General features: G+C 47.2%; 1 protein-coding gene across 3 annotated transcripts in view; it reads left to right on the top strand.

Moving 5' to 3' along the window:
- NDEL1 (nudE neurodevelopment protein 1 like 1) overlaps positions 1 to 21,701 on the top strand; it is a 399,246-nt gene that overhangs the window by 90,260 nt on the left and 287,285 nt on the right. For all 3 annotated transcript variants that reach the window (XM_085616844.1, XM_085616846.1, XM_085616845.1), the window contains one exon: positions 12,372 to 12,520. In XM_085616844.1, coding sequence (XP_085472970.1) covers positions 12,372 to 12,520 — 149 coding nt within the window. The remainder of the gene's footprint in view (positions 1 to 12,371; positions 12,521 to 21,701) is intronic.

The raw sequence follows: 21,701 nt of genomic DNA, 5'->3' as shown, positions 1-21,701 counted from the left end.
TTTGGGCCTCATTACGATGGTGGTCGGACAAGCTTTCAACTAAGATTGTATCAGGCAGGTGTCCCACCCATTATATGTTGGTGGTTCCACCTGTCCAATAACAATGTGGCCGCCATCAGGTGGTCGGAAAACAGCTCTTTTCCACTGCGGCTTCAGGGCTCAAAATCTCAAATTCTCACTAGACCTGCAGGTCTAGTAACTTCAAAAATCTACTTTACCTAACTGTAATGCACTTGACCTCTGTGAGCAAATGTGACAAGTTAACAAGATTTAAAGGTATTTTATTGCTCATTCACTTTGTGAGTAATAAAGATGCCTTTAAATCTTGCTATCTTGTCACATTTGCTCTGCTTTCAGAGACAGAGGTCAAATGTAAGTCTTCCTTCCTACTCACCAAAAAGGGCGAGTAGGACCTAAAAATAGCTCGCCCTAATTAAATCTGGCTCGTAAGTGCGAGCAAGTGGATTTTTCGATCCCTGGGCTTGTGCTGCAGCCCTCACAAGCTGCAGTGGAAAAGGGCAGTTTTCAAACATTCATGCACTGTGTGACAGATCCCTCTTCCCGCCATGTAAAGGCAGAGGGAAGAGGGACATCGTAATCCCTACGCAGAGGGAAGAGGAATATCGTAATCCCTACGGCGGTGCCTCTGGAGGCACCATCCCATTGTAAGGATTACGGTCGGATCCTAATGTGGCGGTCAGGCCACTATGCTGGATGACGTTGGGACCCCCACCGACAAGTCGTCGATGGCGGTCCTACTGTCATCATAATCAGGCTGTTTGTGTGCTGATAAGCTCCTTGTGAAAAAGCAGAATATTGTCACTCACAGTGAAGCCAGTCAATTGAGAGAGAGAGAGAGAGAGAGAGAGAGAGAGAGAGAGAGAGAGAGAGAGAGAGAGAGAGAGACAGACAGAATAAACGCATAAGGTCATGGTTAACATCAGACCTAATTATGGGCCCAATTGTTAAAGAAAGTCTCAAAAGTACACCCATGGTATATGTCCTTCCATTAAGTGCAGATTTATGGCTTTCGTCAATTCACAAGAATTTACAGAAGTAGGCCAAGAAATAGTACTTCTAGAAAATATTTGTGATCTGCATTTTAGCATGAGCAAATATGCATGTGTAGATTTGCTCATGCAAAAATCTTTTGAGTGTTTGCAAGTTCACTTTACCTCCAACCACTTTTTTCCCAGCCCTGGAAGTTTTACATCTGCCATTGTCCGGAGTACATTTCTAATCTTTCTCAGTATGGGAAAAGATTAGAGAAGAGTTGGTGAAAACCCTTAAAACATGCAAGTTAGTTGGTTTGCACATACTCAAAAGGGCATACCAACCCTGAAAAAATTGCTTACCACTACCTTCATTCCCAGTATGTATATCTGCGTAAATGTGGCAAAATAAGGGAATTGCTAGTATTCAAATCCTACTATGGTATGAGCCCCGACATAATCAAAAAGGCCATATCGGAACTCTTTTATAATAAGATTGCTGCCATAATTTGTCACCGCATTACGTGGCGTAAAAGGGACATGTGGATTTTGTTACAGGACAAGTAGATTTGTGAAGCCACCTGCCCAATGTACCAGTAGATATTTTATTAAATTCCACACCCCTGTGGCACGAGAAGTCTGTTTACTGCCACTCCATTGCTTATTACACCTACTGCACACAGTCAACTATACTGCACTACACTTACTATATAAGGCTTCTTCAATTTAACATATGGCAACATTTTAAAATATGCAAATGATAACCTGCCATTTCATGAACCATAAATGCAGATTTGCAGACTGTATACACTGTGTTGGTACTTATTCACCTCTTGTGAGCCATGGCCCGTCTCCACACCTAGGACTGGTAATAAATAGCCCATTACATTCTGCACATCTGCATATGTTCAAGTTTCTTTAAAATGGCGATGTTTCTTTCATTTTTAATGTAAATAATTAATCCCAAAAAGCATACTTAAGTTGTAATTGTGAATTTTAGGCCACAGTCATTGTTGGTTAACTTGTCAAAAAACTTTTTCATTTCATCTGGAGTTCCACTCTAAATTAAAATCAAATGATTGCGTAACCAAGTTGTTATCTTTTTCCAGGATTTGCCATTTTCCCCTGTCCTTTCCTCACCAGCCCATACTTTAATTAAGGTAGCTGGGGTAAAAGGAGGTGTCCGCTGCATTTCCCCTTTTCTGTAGATTTAATGTTTGAAATACAAAGGCATTATTATTAAGGCAACTTTCGGCCAGGTTAAATAGAATCTTACGTTGCAGCTCTCCAGTATTTTGTTGTTATTAGAAATTGTCATAATTAATCTAGCTGTCTGATGACAACCCTTCAAGGTTTTGAACCAGAACCATACACAACAGCTTCAGAACACAACCAACGCTCCCTACGACCAAACCAACGCCCCCCCACCACCACCCTCAATGCCTGGACACCGATCAACCTCGAAGACACCATCAGCACGATGAACTCCATCCACTCCGGATCCCCAACCGACCCCTGCCCTCACCACATCTTCAACAAGGCCGACGCTGTCATCGCACCCCACCTGCGGGACATCATCAACACCTCCCTCGACACCGCCACCTTCCCTGAGAGCTGGCAGCACGCCGAACTCAACGCTCTACTAAAGAAACCAACGGCGGACCCCACCGAACTCAAGAACTACCGCCCCATCTGGCTCCTCCCGTTTCCAGCCAAAGTCATCGAGAAGACCATCAACAAGCAACTGGCAGCCTTCCTCGAGACGACCAGTTCCCTCGACCCTTCCCAGTCAGGCTTCCGGGCCAACCACAGCACCGAGATCGCCCTCATCGCTGCCACTGACGACATCCGAACCCTGCTGGACAACGGAGAAACAGCGGCCCTCATCCTCCTAGACCTCTCCGCGGCATTCGACACTGTCTGCCACCGCACCCTAGTGCAGCGCCTCAACAACGTCGGAATCCAGGAGAAGGCACTGGATTGGATCATCTCCTTCCTCACCGGAAGGACACAGAGTCCGCCTGCCCCCGTTCAGATCAGAAGCCACGGAAGTCATCTGCGGCGTCCCTCAGGGCTCCTCGCCCAGCCCCACCCTCTTCAATGTCTACATGAGCCCCCTCGCGGCCATCGCACGCCAACACAACCTGAACATCATCTCCTACGCCGATGACACCCAGCTGATCCTCTCCCTGACCAACGACCCCGCCACCGCCAGAGCCAACCTACACGAAGGGATGAAAAACGTGGCCGAGTGGATGACTACCAGCCGCCTGAAACTGAACACAGACAAGACGGAAGTCCTCATCCTGGGCTCCTCACCCTCCGCCTGGGACGACTCCTGGTGGCCCCCCGCCCTGGGCAACACACCCAAACCGACAGACCACGCACTCAACCTGGGCTTCATCCTGGACTCCTCCCTCTCCATGACCAGACAAGTCAACGCCGTCTCCTCGTCCTGTTTCAACATCCTGCGCATGCTACGTAAGATCTTCCGGTGGATCCCCACCGAGACCAGGAAGACGGTCACCCAGGCCCTCGTCACCAGTCGATTGGACTACGGCAACGCCATCTACGCCGGTACCACCACCAAGCTCCAGAAGAGACTCCAGCGGATCCAGAACGCCTCGGCGAGACTCATCCTCGACGTCCCCAGACGAACTCACATCTCCAGACACCTGAGAGACCTGCACTGGCTCCCGATCAACAAAAGAATCACCTTCCGGCTCCTCACCCACGCACACAAAGCCCTACACAACCAAGGCCCGACCTACCTCAACAGCCGCCTCAACTTCTACGCTCCCAAACGCCACCTCCGCTCGACCAGTCACGCCTTCGCAGCCGTCCCCCGCATCCACAGAGCGACAACAGGAGGAAGATCCTTCTCCCACCTGGCCGCCAAGACTTGGAACGCCCTCCCGACCGACCTACGCCTGACCCAAGACCACCTCTCCTTCAGGAAGAAGCTCAAGACCTGGTTGTTCGAGCAGTAGCGGACCCCCCCCCTTAGCGCCTTGAGACCCTCCAGGTGAGTAGTGCGCTTTATAAATGCCTATGATTGATTGATTGATTGATTAACTGTGACATTTAATTAATACAGTCTCCTTGATTTTGAATCATAGTATGGCAGGCAAATCTTTTTTTTTATCTCTTTGAGCTTTAAAAATGTAAAGCTGGGGCAAGATGGCCGATCGGACGTAGACCGTCTCGGCTCCCGGTCCACGCGCTGCTCCGGCCCGGCTCTGAGCGACTGTAGAGCCCCCTTTGCGACACCTATTCTCCCCTCCTGAAGCGGAGAGTTGGGGGCATCTGCGGAGCTGCCCATATCGCTTCTTGGGCCACGGGAGCGGCGGCAATCTGCGAAGTGAGGGAGAGGGCAGGGACGTGTAAAATGGCGGACGGACCCTTACCGAGTGCGCTGCTGCCGGATATCCCCTCCAGGGGGTCGTCTGACGACTGCACTCCTCTGCTTTGTGGCGGCTGCCGCTGGGGCTCCGCTGTGGTTGAGTACTGGTGGTAGTCCTCATCGAGATACCCCTCCCGCGCCTGCCTGACTCTAAAATGGCGGCCGGCGGCGACAGGCTGCTGACGATCGGCACCTTCTTTGGAGCGTCTTAGCCCAGCAGTCACTGTCGCCCAGCACTACAGGCTGCCCCTGCATCTCCACACTGTCTCCTTCCTCCAGCTGGGGCTTTAGGACTAAAGACAGCGCTGGGCTGCCCTGTGACCTCACAGAACATCACCGGTTCCCCTCCGGGTCTACCTGATCGTGGAGACACTGGTCCCGAGATGGTGCCGGGCTCCGGAGGTTGCTTCTAGCTTTGGTGCCCTACGTCTCGTCCAGACGCCATAGCTTCACAGCCTGGACCTGATCTGCACTCAACACCTTGGGTATATTTTCTCCCCACTGCAATCCGACTGGGCACGATCTGGATTTTACTTCTTTGCAGCAGGGGTTCCTTGCCTGGCGTTCTGGTGCATAGTAATGCGGATAATAACCAGACCAGGCATGTCCCCAGCAGTAAGTTCCTAGCCAGGGGATTACCTACCTTTCACAGTTGCTGTGTCTGGTTGCCCAGCTGCCCCTCTCTGTCTGACTCGCCCCGCTTGACCGCCTGTAACCTGGGGCATAATCGGCATCAACATCTCTGCTAGCTTCTCAGGGCCAGCCTGGTCCACGCCATATGCCGCCGAAGAAGACGACGAGCAAGCAGACGGGTAGGGTGTCATATTTTTTTCTTCCCTCCTGACAAAACGCCCGACGTAAAGGGGTGACCCGGAAACGACCGCCATGGTGATCACGAAGGCAGATTTAACGGCTATGTTCAAGGACTTCAAGGGTGAACTTCGCACTGACTTGAGCCAGGACTTCAAATCTTCTATAGATCTGCTAAGGGCGGATCTAATGGAACGACTGACTTCCCTCCAACAAGACGTAGACTCTGTGGGCACCAGACTCCTCGACCTGGAGACAACCTCCCAAGAACAAGAGAAGATAACTACTATCTGCGGAAAGATGTACGCCTCCTTCGGGATCAGCTCCACCAGTCCCTGCTCAAGGCGGAGGATCTTGAAAATAGGTCATGGAGGGAGAACATACGTATTAGAGACCTGGAGGAGAGTTCGGAGGGGGCTGACCTAGCGGCCTTCGTAGAGGGGCTGTTTGCGGAGATCTGGGCTCCACAGACCCTTAAAATTAAGCTGGACAGGGTACACTGCGTGGGTAACCTACAGCCTGGTGAGAAGAAAAAGCAGCGCAACATCCTGGTGAAGTTCCTTTCTTTTGCAATGAAAGAGGCGGTTCTGGTGGCTGCCAGGAGAAAGAGTTCCATCTCCTTCCAGAATCACCCATGCTCTATTTACCAAGGTCTGGCACCGGCTACTCTGGCAAGGAGACAGCTGTTTAGAGACATTACTACCAAGTTGCGTGAGGATAACATTAGATACAGATGGACATTCCCATTTGGACTCGGCTTCGATTTTAAAAACAAATGCCGCCATATCACTGATTTGAAGGAAGGGCTGGAGCTATTGGGCCTCCCGATCAACCCCAATCCTGCGCAAGATAACAATGGAGACCATTCTCGTGGGCCATCATCAGCCTCTGGGTGGTCAATGGGTACACGTAGGGGCCACCGCTGAACTTCTGAGACCCGCTTCTGAGACATTAGCCTGTTCAACATCTGCACTTGAAAGGGGTCCCGGAACACCACAAATCCTTTCTTCCTGTCCCAGTTGTCGACTGGACCAGAGTGCAAGGCCACCAGGTGGCCCCTGGGTACTATGCAAGAATTTTTTGCCACCGAGACTTTCCTAGGACTTTACTCCTGAGGCCCCTATTGTCCAGGGGAGGATCGGAGCTACCATGGTCTGCCTTCCCTTCGTATGTAAGACCAGTGCCTTTACCTTATTTTTACTACTGCTCTAGGATGTCCGCTGGTTCCATAAGGGTGTGAGGCTTCTTTATATTCTCCATGGCGTGCATCTTGCCTTAGTCTTCTGTGTATGCGATCTGTATGTAAACTTTTTATAAGGGGGGTCCTGTACTAGTTACTGTTTTTCAGTCGCAGTTAGAAGTTGTAAAGTGTTTTTTCATAGGAGCTTGGTGCTGGGGTGGGCGGGGACAGGGACCTCGTTGTCCCCCCTGGTATCCATGGGGGTTCTGCACTCCCAACGGAACGCTGTTAGCAATTCTTGGAATCGCATTTCCATTTGTTTCTTGTTGCTGTGTTGTGGATTGGGGGGGGGAGGGGGGCATGGTGGCGGCTTTTTAACCTGTAGCTCTAATGAATCTTCTGACAAACTTTGCACCAATGGTAGTTATGAGTGGGCAACTCCAACTTCTCACAGGATGGGAGGGGACAAGACACATACTTGGAATGGAGGGACTTTTAAGTAGACATATTTCCCACTGATAGTATGACGCTCATTATTGGATCCTGGAACGTCAAAGGTCTAAACTCCCCTCAAAAACGCCAAAAGGTATGGAAGTATATTATAGATCATCATTTGGATGTAGTGGCGTTACAAGAGACACACCTCGCTAGAGCTGAAGATACACGACTTGGACACAAACAATATCCATTCATCTATAGATCTTCGACTCTCACAAAGCATAGAGGAGTGGCTCTTTTGTTTCGCTCTTTCATACAGTTTCAGCCCCTAGATGTTCTTGGCGACAAAGATGGCCGATGGATTATGGTGAAGGGACGTTTGAGAGGTAAAACTTGTACCTTTGTAGCGACATACGCGCCCAACTCTGGGCAGACACCATTCCTACAAACATTAATGGGGAAATTGCTGGATTTTGTGGAGGGCCAGATTATCCTCATGGGCGACTTTAACTTGACATGGCAAAGGGAACTAGACAGCACGCACTCACAGCGATCAGAATGGGGTTCCTTTTCAACTGATATCCAATAGCGAATCCTTGACTTGGGGCTGGTAGATACATGGTGTACTCTCTATCCCCTCACCCGAGACTATACCAAGTCAAGTCAAAAAGCTTTATTTCGATAAAAGAATTATCATAAAAGCATGTACATACAGACTATACCTTTTATTCTCATGTGCATCGTACTTACTCCAGGTTGGATTATATTTTTATCAGTCAGTCCCTGTTGGGTGGCCTTCAGGATGCCAAGATATTCCCTCTGTGTCTGACCATAGCTTGGTCACTGTCTGCTTGGGGATGCTCCGACCGCTCCCAGGTGGTACTTTCTGGCTGCGCTGACGCGAGATAAAGAATCTTGTGCTAAACTCGGGGAACCCATTACGGAATTCTTCGAAGTCAATAAGCCTGAAGATACGTCTGAGTTTACCACCTGGGACGCATTCAAAGCAGTCGTTCGGGGGAAATGTATTGCCCTTAACTCAGCACTGACTACTCAGCGCGCTAGTGAGAGAGCGAGCAATTGGAGCAGGAACTGACCTCTGTCAAACGCCCACAAACTACATCCCACTTGGCAAACTCTTCGCAATCTGACAGCTCTCCGCGGCAAGCTTCGTGCTATATACAACAACAGAGCAAAGTTCACACTCCTTAAACTCCGCCACTTATCTTACTCCCAGGGTAACAAAATCAGCAAAAATCAGCAAACACTTAGCTATACATCTAATAGATAAACGGTAGAGGGAATACATAAGCGGAATTCAGGGTTCATACGGGGAGGTTGCACACGGGAATGAAGACAAAGCTGAATTATTTGGCTCATTCTATGAAGCTCTTTACTCTAGAGACGACTTGGATTCGGCCGCCCAACAGGAATATCTCCGGGTGTTGCCCCTACCTCAGGTCTCCTCCGCACCCATTACTCAGGAAGATGTCATTCTTGCTATTAAACCCCCGGGCCCGGATGGGAATTCTGCTTTTTTCTACAAGACCTTTGCCTCCGATATCTGCCCTTATCTTGCGCGAGACCACTGTATCCATGACCGAGGCCATGATCTCTGTGATCCCGAAGCCCGGGAAAGATCCCCAACACTGCGCCTCATATCGCGCTATTAAACTTAGACGCTAAATTGTATTCCTTCATTCTAGCCAAACGACTGAACAACCTCATGCCTGACCTCATACACCCTGATCAATCCGGGTTCATTAAAGGCCGCCAAACTCGCGATAACACCCGTAGAATTATCCACCTCATTGAGAAGGCCAACAGACGTCAAATACCTGCTGTTTTGGTGGGCCTGGACGTGGAGAAAGCCTTTGATCGGGTCGATTGGGCGTTCCTGTTCCACACCTTTAAGGCATTCGGCTTCTCCTCTAAATTTTTAACCATGATTCGAGCTAATTACCTGCAACCTATCTCTAGAGTGGTGGTCAACGGGGTACGCTCATCCTCCTTCTTCCACTCTAGAGCCACTAGGCAGGGGTGTCCCCTCTTGCCCCTGCTCTTTGCCCTTAGCATTGAGCCCCTGGCAATGGCAATTAGAGCTAATCCTACTATACAGGGAATACCATTCACTGGGGAACCCCATAAAATTTCCCTATTTGCGGACGATGTTCTCCTGTCTCTATCCGAACCGGCCGCATCTCTCCCAGCTTTGCAGAAGGAGCTTGAATATTACGAATCATTTGCTGGCTTTAAAATAAATTTTAGTAAATCCTATATTCTCAACCTCGCATTACCGCAGGCGGAAGTACGCAGGCTCCAACATCTTAGCCCCCTCTCATGGGCCTCCTCCTCCATACAATATCTGGGAGTCCAGTTGACACCAAAGGTAGAAAGGCTCTACGCAGCTAATTTTCCTCCCATTCTCACTCGTATCCAGATGTAACTCACAAAGTGGAAACCTCTCATCGTGGCTTGGACGGATACAAGCAGTGAAAATGACACTCCTTCCTAAGCTCCTATATCTATTCCAGGCTTTGCCCATAGAACCAGAGAGAGACTTCTTCCGCCGAGTTAAAACTATGATCCTACATTTCATTTGGCAAGGAGAACGGGCCCGTTTCTCCTTCTCACTGTTGCGGCGCTCCCGCGTGGATTAGGCCTCCCAGACATTCCGCTATACTATAAAGCAGCACAGTTAAGAGTTTTGGTTGAATGGCCAAAAAGGGAATCCGACAAACATTGGCTACATATGGGCCACAGTGTGACTGGGAGGACTATCTTGGATCTGGCCTAGTGCCCTAAAAAGGATAGACCCAAGAATGCTTACATTGCGACACCCGCAGGCACCACACTGAAGGTATGGGACACGGTGGCGGGAGACGACAGATGGACTTCTTTCCCTTCACCATTCACGCCACTCCATTTTAACCCAGCATTCTCACCGGGTATTCAGGAGGGACCTTTCGATGCTTGGAGGGAGGCAGGTTGCCTAGCTTTGACCCACCTTTTTCACAACTCTGACCTCTTCACCTTCACTAACTGCCAGCGAGATTATGGTGTAGGAGATACGGAGCGATACCATTACACCCAATTGATGCATTGGGCTCTTACGCTGTAAGTACGTGAAGCGGCTACCCACCCTCTCACGAAGTTTGAAACCCTCCTCACTAAGACCACGAGTATGAGGGGGATGATTTCGTTTATATACAATTTTCTTCTCACCACTACAACTTCCCCGAGACCACGTTATATGACGATGTGGGAAGAAATCTTACAACGGGGTATCTCCGACGTTGAATGGGAACACCTATTGACAGATATTACACGACTCAATCATTCCTCTGAACTGCGGGAGGCCCATCTTAAGACTATGATGGACTGGTACCTCCATCCCTCTAGACGTAAGCAAATATTTCCCGCTGCCTCTGACATGCTGGAGAGGATGTGGATTGTTGGGAGATTTCCAACACATTTGGTGGGACTGCCCGACTATCCGCCCCACCTGGGAAGAGATACTTGCGCACATCAAAGATATGCTAGGATACCCTGTCCCGACCACCATGGCAGGGGTCCTCTTGGGACTTCGGGACCGTGCGCTAGAGCATCAGACCCGAGCAGACAAAAAATGATGTGACTGTGTATAGGAGCGGCGAAGGTGACCCTGGCAGCCGCCTGGAAAAGAAAGGAGGCGCCAGCAATTTCCCTTTGCCACTCCTGATTATGGAAATTACTCAGTCTGGAAAGAATGTCGGACATCTTCCGGGACAATTTTAAGAACTTTACATTCAAGTGGGGCCTCCTAGTCGCCTTCCTCTCCCAGAGTCTATCATCTGCTGTATGCCCCTCATCCATTAGAGCTCTTCATCTTTTTCAATTATAAAGTGACATACGTGCCTTTAGGCAGAATTGTTGTTTGATCACCGCCGCCACCATTGTTGGGGAGGGAAGGGGGGAAAGGTTCTCCTTATTTTCTGATTTAGTGTCCCCCTGGTTGGGGACTATTCTTGCATGTGTGATCGCTATCCAAGTGACTTCCTCCGAATGAGGGCCCTAGTAGGCTTTCCATCGCAAAAGAAAGATGGGACGCACGATGATATGTTGGCTATCACGGACTTTTCTTAAATGATTCACCCACACTCCCTATATGTAAGAAACTGTAACCCTTCTTTAGCTAACCAGCGCTTTTGGGGTTGGGTTTACAGGGAACGTTAAGTGTTCTTCGCTTCTCACAGTCTTGTTGAACTAATTGTTCCCCCTGCGAGGGGTGACTTGTTAGCATTGGCGTATGCTGTTCTTTGTACAAATCTAATAAAAACATGTTTGACAAAAAATGTAAAGCTAGAGGTCTCCTGGTGACCTCCGACTCTTCTGAGGACAGACACTCCAGCCATAGAGGCCGCCCCGTGATAAAACTTGTGGACTCTCCTTCACCTTTCCAACATGGACTCTTGTTACTCCTGGACATTTTCTGCAACATTGTCCTCAAGGGCTTATTCCACTACCCATCAGACTTCACCTTCTTGGAGGGTATTTCCTGCAGCGTCTTCAAGGCCTGTACCTCCTAATGCTTCATAATCAGTTGTGCCAGTTGCTAGCATTCCACCTTATGCCCTAAAACTGGCCTAAGGGAGTGTGAGCCAGAAGCCTTTTCAATTATGTGTCCTTTTTTGGAAGAGAAGAAGTTGTCCCTACTTCCACCAATCAACGTCTTTAAACCGAGTGATGGCTCTCAAACTAACGAATGCTCCACATGTTGTGACGTTTACCAAAAGGTTTTCTCCCACTAAACACCAGAAAAAGAAATATTGGAGCACACTAGTAACCAGTCAAAGGAAATACAGTTTTGACACACAAGTCTGTAGAGGAAGATAGTTCCTTAAAGCTAGATGGGTAGGATGTAGTTCTAAAAATTGGGTCCTGGTTTTAAAATATTTGTGAAGCACTGCTTTACAGAATACTCTGGAATGCCCTGAGCCTGAATTTGAGGTCCGATATGTAGTATATGCTGTTCCAGAAACTGTTTAAAACTGAATTATTTTCAGTCTTGCCTTTAATTGAACTTTACATAGAACAAGGGTTGCAGTCAAACTATTTTAGAGCGTACAACTCTATCAGACTATTTTATTCTTTCACCCATCTTTCAAAATCTCCGAATTAACCAAAGTGAGACACTTCTATTTTATTTCCCCAGTACCAAAGCTAGTAAAACACTTCATTATAACATTGCAGCCTCATGCCTTTGTTTTGCTTTAAGAGTGTGACCTCACCTCATGTGCCTGATGCATTTATCGGTTGTGACAATAGGAAGATTTCCAAGAAAAAGACTGGAAATTGAAGTTTGTTTATTGTTGGCAATGATTTCTTATAATGATCAATTAAGTGGGTGCTTCTTGCGCCGCTTCCTTTTTTTTAAACACTGGGCAACTAAAATAAAACTGCGGATGGTATAAGAAGATGGTGTAGATTGTTGGTTCTTGTCCCCTATTTAGAAGTGAATGAAGTTCTAGAGGATAATCACTTTATTAGGTGCCCTCTTATTTTTCAGGAGAAACTTGAACATCAGTACTCTCAGAGCTACAAACAGGTTTCTATGTTGGAAGATGAACTCGTTCAGACACAGGGCATTAAAGATCAGCTTCACAAATACGTGAGAGAATTGGAACAGGCTAATGATGACTTAGAACGAGCAAAGAGGTGAGTGGAACCAAACCGTGAAAGGCAATATTTCTTTCTTCATTAGTGCGTGTCTGTGTTACTGTAATTCTTAAAGTTTTCTCCTTTCAAAGAGGATCATTAGATGTTTTGAGTGGAGTTAATAATGGTTACTGAGAAGAAAACTGGTAGCCTAGGAGCAGCACAGCAACAAATTATGTCCTGCTTTCCAAATCTCAGAAAGACTAGGCTTCGCTTGCAGCAGGTTTGAGTTTAGTACTGTACAAATGATGACATATTTTTGTGAATGGAAAAGTCACCTCAGGCTAGGCTTCTGTCCATGAAACTACACCATTCCCTCTCATTTACTGTAATTTTCAGATGTTTGTCATGAACGTATCACAACATATAGGTTTGAACACTAATATGACCAAGACAGTCCTACAAGGAGAGAGGAACTTTATTGTCGAAGGTAACCTTCTAAATAATCCTGTGCATCAGAATTCTTCATCTTGTGGAAATAAAGTGCCAGTGACAATTAGGGTTTTGCAGCGAAAGAGGCATACTATATTGCATGACTTCTGCCTACTAGGTATAGCATGGTTAAAGCGGTCACTTAATGGTAGCTGTATAGCAGTAGGGGAAGAATGACAAATGTGCATAAGGTAGGGGAGGGTTCAGTACAGTTTGGATGCAGAAAGCGCATGTGGATGTACTTCATCAAACCAGCAGTTATTGCATACAGTTGCCCTTCATGGATTAAGCTGGCTCTTTCTCTAGTTGCTTTGTATCGTGGAAATTGTAGTTAAACATAATGGAGTTTGTCTTCCACATCTTTGTCTTGTCACCGGCTCTGTAGCCATGTCAGCGCTTCATGGTATTGTAGTACTTTGTATCCTACATTTTAGTGCATATCTTGAAATTTGTATTTTGCCTAAGTGTGTGTGTATATGTATAGATATGGATCTATATGTATAGATGTGGATCTATATATATATATATATATATATATATATATTATTTATATATATATCTATATCACCAATTCTTTCGTTTGTGAGCATCTCCCTTTCCACAGAAAAGAACGGACTGCCAATAGTGTGCTTTTTTTTATCTTTATTCAGCCTTCTCTGCCACCATGACTGCCATAACGAGATATATATTCCAAAATATCGGTATCCCAATAAGCAGCACACAAGACCAACGAACAGGTTACCAGCCTTTGTTAGAGGTATGGCATCGCACCCAGAGCCAGCGAAATCAGCAGCTTTCCCCTCGCCTGACTCGTTTCGAGTGATTCTCTTCATCAGAGGCAGAGGCTTGGAAGTTTTTTGCCCGCCTAAGCGCAAACTTTCCAAGCCTCTGATGAAGAGAATCACTTGAAACGCGGCAGGCAAGGGGAAAGCTGCTGATTTCGCTGGCCTTGTGGCTGCTTATTGGTCTACCGATGTTCTGATATATATATATATATATATATATATCCATCATCAAAGTTTGCCTGGAGAAAGGGGAGCCCACACAAGAAGGTAAGTATTTGGCTGCTTTATTGTGTGGAGATTGCAGTGGAAGAACAGCGAACCGCTTCACGCGGTAAAGTCCAGTCCTGACGCGTTTCGTGCTTCAACCGCACTTTGTCAAAGGAAAACGGACTAGCGCAGGATACCTCCGGCATGAATGGCACACTTTAAATGATTTCTTCGCCTCAGTGGGCGTGGCCACAAACGTGTGGCCTGATGGTCTGTGTAGTGCTAAGTTTTTCTGCAGTGAGTTGCCGGTTGCATCTTCGGTAAAATCAAAGTATTGCCCAAGTGGGTTGTGGAGCCAGTTCCGCTTGTTCAAACACCTCCGTTAATGTCACCACAAGCCCCTCTTGCCCCTTAGCTGCCTCGTCGGTTGGCGCTGCAGCATGGGCTGCTCCTGCAGCTGGGCTCACCTCGCGGCTCAGGCAAAAGCCGCAATACATCCATCATCAAAGTTTGCCTGGAGAAAGGGGAGCCCACACAAGAAGGTAAGTATTTGGCTGCTTTATTGTGTGGAGATTGCAGTGGAAGAACAGCGAACCGCTTCACGCGGTAAAGTCCAGTCCTGACGCGTTTCGTGCTTCAACCGCACTTTGTCAAAGGAAAACGGACTAGCGCAGGATACCTCCGGCATGAATGGCACACTTTAAATGATTTCTTCGCCTCAGTGGGCGTGGCCACAAACGTGTGGCCTGATGGTCTGTGTAGTGCTAAGTTTTTCTGCAGTGAGTTGCCGGTTGCATCTTCGGTAAAATCAAAGTATTGCCCAAGTGGGTTGTGGAGCCAGTTCCGCTTGTTCAAACACCTCCGTTAATGTCACCACAAGCCCCTCTTGCCCCTTAGCTGCCTCGTCGGTTGGCGCTGCAGCATGGGCTGCTCCTGCAGCTGGGCTCACCTCGCGGCTCAGGCAAAAGCCGCAATACATCCATCATCAAAGTTTGCCTTGTGTGGGCTCCCCTTTCTCCAGGCAAACTTTGATGATGGATGTATTTCGGCTTTTGCCTGAGCCGCGAGGTGAGCCCAGCTGCAGGAGCAGCCCATGCCCAATACTTTGATTTTACCGAAGATGCAAGCCGACAACTTCATTGGTGCTGAAATCTGCATGGCTCCAACACTATCCACAGCAGACTCCAAAGAAAGGCCCATGCTTGAGAAGCTGGCAGGCAGGGAGGCATCCTCATTCAACCACGCACTGGCAAGAGGTCTGCAGAAAAAACAGAGACTTCCCTCTGAGGACACTCCACAGCTGGACACTCCTCTACAGCAGTTGCTGATTTCTGTGCTGACCGTGCTTTTGAAGTAGTGTACAAAGGACCAGGCTGCTAGCCCTCTTCCTCCTCCTCCTCCTCCACCTTCACCACTCTCGCCTCCACCTTCACCACTCTCTCCTCCACCACCTCACCTTCACTACTTCCACCTCCTCCCTCACCTCCTCTGACTTCTCATCATGGGTCACTGGAGTCTTGTTCTGATTCAGGCAGCTTTAGTTCCTACTGTCCAGCAGAGGACTTTAGGGAGTCTGTGATGTGGAGCCCCTAAGAGACCCTGACCTGGAGCCCCTTTTAGTGGTTCCCACCAGACAATATGACTGCATACCACGGTGTCATCCTGCATGCACTTGTCTACTTACTAAAGATAGATGTGCACATCACCTCAGAGGATGAGGACTTCCTGGTGGAGACGCTATCCAGAACAGGGCATTCCCGCCACTTTCTCCCTATGGTGAAGGGTACGGTGAAGTGACAGGCTCACTTTTTCAGTGAGCCTGTGATATCCCAGGTGGTAACAAACTGGACTGAGAACGTTCAAACCTGCACCATCCACTCCTCTCTATATCCGAGGTAATGTTCCACGAGACTTCCTGGTGGTTTTCACTGCCCAAAAGAGCAGCAGCACAAGCCGTGGGTGACACTGACTGCCTGATAAGGAGGGCAAGCGCATTGATGTGGCTGGCAAAAGGGTGGTCGTTGATGCTGCCACACACTGGTGCATGACCAATTCCTTGGGCGTATTTCTGGATTTGAGCAAGAAGTCCAGCAACATCACATTATCTTGCCCTTTGACGGAGAGCACCTCTTTGGTTGATATGATGTTGTAAAAGTTAAGCACAGTCATTGCCAAAGCAACGGGTGCCCTTCAAGTACCACTAATCAGGGGCTCTTGTTGGAAGCAGCAGGCAAGGGGTGGGTACAAACCTACCTCCCCTGACATGCCAGTCATGCCAATAACAGCAGCAGTCCTGTCTCCAACAGGGAGGTAGGGGATTGCACTTGCAGCACTTTCAGAAGTAATAACTCTACCTCCATATATATTGACTTGTCCTGCAATCATTCCCCTCTTGCTCCAGACTACCTTTCTTCCACCGCCCCCCCATTAACACAACACCTGTCTGGGGAAGCTCTAAGGATTTCTTCTCCACTAGGTGGAAATTACCACAGACTGGTGGGTTCTAACTACCGTCCAACATATCTACTGGCTTGAGCTCAACCTAACCCCACCAAACATCTAACCATAGTGCCAGTGCCCGCAGCCCCGGAGCAAAGCCTTATACTCCTCGATAGCTCACTCACGTCAATCCTTGATCTCAGGCCTCTCAAAAGATACATCATTTGTAACCTTGCCACATGGCCACTATGCAGGATGTCCTCCATCTGCTGCAGCAAGGGGACTTCATAGTCACACAAGACCTGAAGGACGCCTACTTTTACATCCCATCCATCAACGCTACTTATGCTTCATTAGCGGTCAGCACTACCAGTTCAAGGTGTTGCCCTTCGCAGCAACCACAGCCCCAAGTGTTTTCACCAAATACCATGTGGTGGTAGCTGTTCATCTTGGAAAGGGGGTGGTGCCTCAAATCATCCACTGCTGAGGCAACTGGCTGACCAAAAGAGCAAGGAAACAGAGGAGTTCCCAGCCCACACCCAAGCTATCATCTCTCTGCTCCAGTTTGGGGTTTATAGTTAATAACTCTAAATCCCACCTTCAGCCACTTCATGTCCACTTTTCTTGGGGTCACTCCTAAACACAGCCTCTGCCAAACCCTACCCAACCGATTGGTGGCTGCATTACAGCATCAACGGCCTCTTTTTTTTTTTTTTTTTTTTTTTAGCCACTCCATCCTCTCACAGTTTGAACACTGATGAGCCCTCCTCGGCATGATGTCCTCATATAGAGTCATCGTCCTTCACACAAGACTCCAGTCTGTTACAAGAGTGCCTGCTAGCACAGTGATCACAAGCAGAGGGCCATTTGGAAGATCTAGTGTTAATAAGGGTCCACACCCATCGCTGTCTGCAGTGGTGGAACAGCAACAACCTGTTGCGGGGCAGTCCTTCGCAGATCTAGTTCCACTAGTAACCATTACCACTGATGTATCAATTGCCGGGGTGGGGAGGAGGAGGGAATGTACTCCAAAACATGACAGTCCTAGGTCAGTGGCCTCCTCATCAACTGATCTTCACATCAGCGATCTGGAAATTTTTGCCTCAAAGCTTTTCTCCAAGGCATTCAGGACAAAGTAGTCCTGGTGCTGATGGACAGCATGATCGCCATATTTACCTGCAAAAGAAAGGTGGCACACGCATTCCTCGGCTGTCAGGACTAGTATAGCGAATTTGCCATTGGATGATTAATCAATGGGGGCATTTCCCAGATGTGGACAGTGAGTTTGCAGACCGGCTCAGCAGGATGCAGCACCAAGACCACAAGTGAAAACCCACAATTCTTACTTCTTTACCTTCATCGTCCCAAATATGCCCCTCTTTGGCACTTGTGAGAACTTAAAATGCCTAACTTCGCATCTAGGTTCCACACCACCCTCTATGGGCAGTGCTGTGTGAATGAACTGGTCAGGGATCATTGCTTACACTTTTCCTCCTATCCTACCTATACCGTACATGGTGAGAAAACTGCCGCAAATATCCCTCATGCTCATCCTTGTGGCTCCCAGGCAGGCCAGACAACCATGGTTCTCAACCTTTTTAGAGTTGCTCATTGGTCCACACAAGAAGCTCCCAAACAGGCTGGACCGTCTTACACAGAACCAAGATATGGTAAAACACCTGGACCCCGGCAGCTCAACCTATCGATCTGGCTCCTGAGGTCCTATAGTTTAGTTATCTTAATTTGCCTCGAGTGTACGGACCTACTTAAGGAAGCCCCTAGATCCACAAGTTGCATTTTCTATGCTGCTAAACGAAAGAGGTTTGTGCACTTCCTCTTGACTGATTAGATCCTCTTATTTCAATGGTCCAAGACCATTTGGTTACACCCAGCTGCTGTTGCCACATGTATGCAGAACAGGGAATGCTCCTCACTGTTCAAGATCCTGGTCATTAAAGCTTTCCTGGAAGGCGTTAAATGGGACATCCCACCCAGGGTGCCACCTGTCCCATTCTGGAACCTCAATGTTGTCCTCACCAGACTCATAGGCTTTCCTTTCGAACTGCTACACTCTCTGCTTTTACAGTGCCTCTCCTTAAAGGTTTCCTTCATAGTAGCCATTATGTCCTGTAGGTGTACTAGTGAGCTACAGACCCTCACACTGCAAGAGCCTTTTTTCCAGGTCCTTAAGGACAGGGTTGTCTTTAGAACCAACTTCAAATGTTTACCTAAAAAGGGCCTTTCCCATTTTCTCCTTAACCGGACCATCTCCCAGTCTTCTTCCTCCAGTCTGACTCTGTAGCAGAAAGAGCACACTATGTACTTGACGTCAAGCGGGTTTTAATGTCCTACATAGATGGGACTAAGGCTATCTATAAAACGCAACAGCTTTTTGTTGCTTTTACACACACTCCTAAAGGTCACTCCATATCAAAGACCCTTGTGGGATCGTCAAATACATCCAAACCTGCTAACTTAAAGCCAAAAGGACACTACCTGTGTTCCCCAAAGCTCACTCCACCTGCAAACCACAACCATAGCTGACATTTATAAAGCTGCTACATGGTCAACGTCACACACCTTCACAAAACACTATTGTGTGGATATTCTTGTAAGTCAACAGGCTAGAGTTGGTCATAGTGTCCTATGACTCTGTTTCAGATCTTTGCACCATCCACCAGCTAGCCATCGCTCAGGGGAATACTGCTTTGTACTACAGCTCCTCATGCTAGGAAAGGTTTGTTACTAAACCTGTAAGCATCTGCTAGTCTCATGTAGTGGTGTAGATTCACATGCGCCCACCTGCCTCCAAAAAAGTCAGTGTTTGCTTCATATATATATATGATTATTTATACAATATGCATGGTCACTATACTATCATACCTTCCACTCAATACCTATTTGGTGCCCATGCACATTCTCTACTAGAGGAGTCGTCCCTAATTACTCATAACTCGAAACACTTCTAAGAAAAACAAGTTACAACATTCTGACCCCAACACCAGATTGCAGGAGTATGCAGAGCAAGTGAATCTACAGCACCAAATGGAACGAGAAGATGCTTACTGGGTAAGTACCATAATCCTTAAGCTTCTAGTATACTTGTAGTTTCTTGATTTTAATTTATTTTTGTACGGTAGTATCTTATTGTTTGTGCTGATTGCGCGTACAGATAGAATGTGCATGTGTTTCTTTTCCTGCTTCTCCTCAGAGTTCTGGTTTCCTGAATGAATCACTCAGTGAGTTTCTTCTGTGTTTGATTGAACTTCAGTTTCAAAGTCAATGTTTCAGAACCAAGGAGTGGGTGGAGTAAAACTGAGAGGATGGTAGGGCTGACGGATAGAATGCAAAACCGAGCACAGAACCAACCCTTGCAATGGGACATCTATCTCCTGGCCTTGTGAGCCAAATACTGGCTATTAAGACGATACAGTTGAATAACCGTATACTGAATTATATTGAACTACAAGACCCTCAGTACTTAAAAGTAGATGGATGCACAAGGCTAATGAAGTAACGAACTGCACTTATAAGTAGTTAATTACAGGTCACTTGGTTAAGTGATCTCACAGGATGATCTTTCTGCATGTTGTATGGTTTCCTCTGGGTACACATGCACAGTGCTATTCCTGTTGCTTTCAAACCGGCATTGCTGCACTCTTCGGAAGAGCTCCAATAAGAGTGAAATAAGTTTCAAAACTTGCACTAAATGTGTTGCTATACAAACTACTACAATTTATTTAATCTTTTTTAAATATATTCATTTATTGTGTTGTTCATTCATAAATGCAAAAAATAGAGGCAACCCCTGCCCCTTGCAACAAATGAACAGTCCCGGAGAGAAGTCCATAGTAATACCAGAAGTCCATAGTAATAGAAGTCTACTTTTGCAAGATAGCATCTCCACGAGGGTTTATCTTATTGCAGTACCCATTTCCCAGTCCTTTTCTGATGCCTCAAACAACCCCCCCCCAACCCCCCCCCCCCCCCCCGCCCCCAGCTCCTATCGATCTCTGTTTCGTTGACCCCTCTCTCTCCGGAACAGTTCCTCTCCTTCTAAATCTAAGCAGCACGTCATCACATACCATACAACCATCTTCTACCTCATCAGTTCTCGCATCCCTCATTCTACGTTCTTCTGCCACTGCCAATTTCTCAGCGTCCCTCAGCCATACAAACACTGTAGGCCCCGCTTTTGCCATTCAATGAAAGCAATTCGCCTTTTTGCCAGTTAACTTTATCTACAACCTCTGCCCTTTATGGCACTACCTCGGGCAAGTCCAGACCGTATGCAAATAACTGGACTGTTCTATATTGTATTTTGGGCACTCATCTGGATGTAGGGGGTACATACGATGTAACCTCGCGGGTGTAAGATATGAGCTATGAAATACAAACTACTACATTGAAAATAATACACTGGCATGATCTACTCAGATAAGTACCAGAAGTGTTGTACTGAAATGCATTGTTACTTTATAATCTAAAAGTATGATAATGTACTGACATGGACTACTGGGGTGAGGACTGGATATAAAGATCATGTAAAAATGTACTGACTAGACTTAAAGACAAGGTCCTCATTGCTAAACAAGACCAGAGAGAGAAGATGGCTATTCAAGTTTAGAATCTCTGCTTCTTAGTGATTACTGCTAGCTTGATACATTTCTCCTTTATTGTGCATTTATTCTTAGGGCCCGGCAGGGTGAATGCCCTGTTCTCAAGTCAATCTTTCACAGATTTACATGCTTGAATCTTCCTTGTTATCCAAGTGGGAGTTGCACAGTAATTTATAACCAGCAGTATAAAAGAAAGCATTGCACAGCAAGCTTGAACAAGTGACATTGTTAACCAATTCACATCATTCTAATAAGAACCAAACTTCAGCGAATCTGGAATCAGCTCTTGAAGGGCGCTTTCTCTCAAGGGCTGCCATACCTCAAATTTCTTACTGCACGACAGGTGTAGAATCTTTCTGAACTCTGCTCAGCTTATCTTCTTCATAGCTGTTTTTGGTCACATTTTGACCTATGCGTGGATTTAATCTGGCTATAACTGCAAGACATCATCTCAATATATTACATTTGACAGAAAACAATGTTAGAGGCATCTTAAAAAAGGACTTTTCAGACATTGTTGAACTTGTGGTAGGCTCAAGCTCTGCTTTGAGGACCCCCTCAAAGAATGCCTCTAGTGTCTTCATCCTCGCCATACACCAAAGGACTGCTGTACCTTCTCAGCTAAAACTCTGAATAACATAGAGGGCAGGTTCATGCTTTGGCACCAGATTAAGAAGTCAAAGGCAAATCCATCTTCTG

Source organism: Triturus cristatus, chromosome 7 (genome assembly GCF_964204655.1).
Source record: "Triturus cristatus chromosome 7, aTriCri1.1, whole genome shotgun sequence".
In the NCBI taxonomy this organism is placed as follows: Eukaryota; Metazoa; Chordata; class Amphibia; order Caudata; family Salamandridae; genus Triturus; species Triturus cristatus.
The sequence above is the reverse complement of the archived record's forward strand: the minus strand, read 5'-3'. Positions and strand labels throughout refer to the sequence as shown.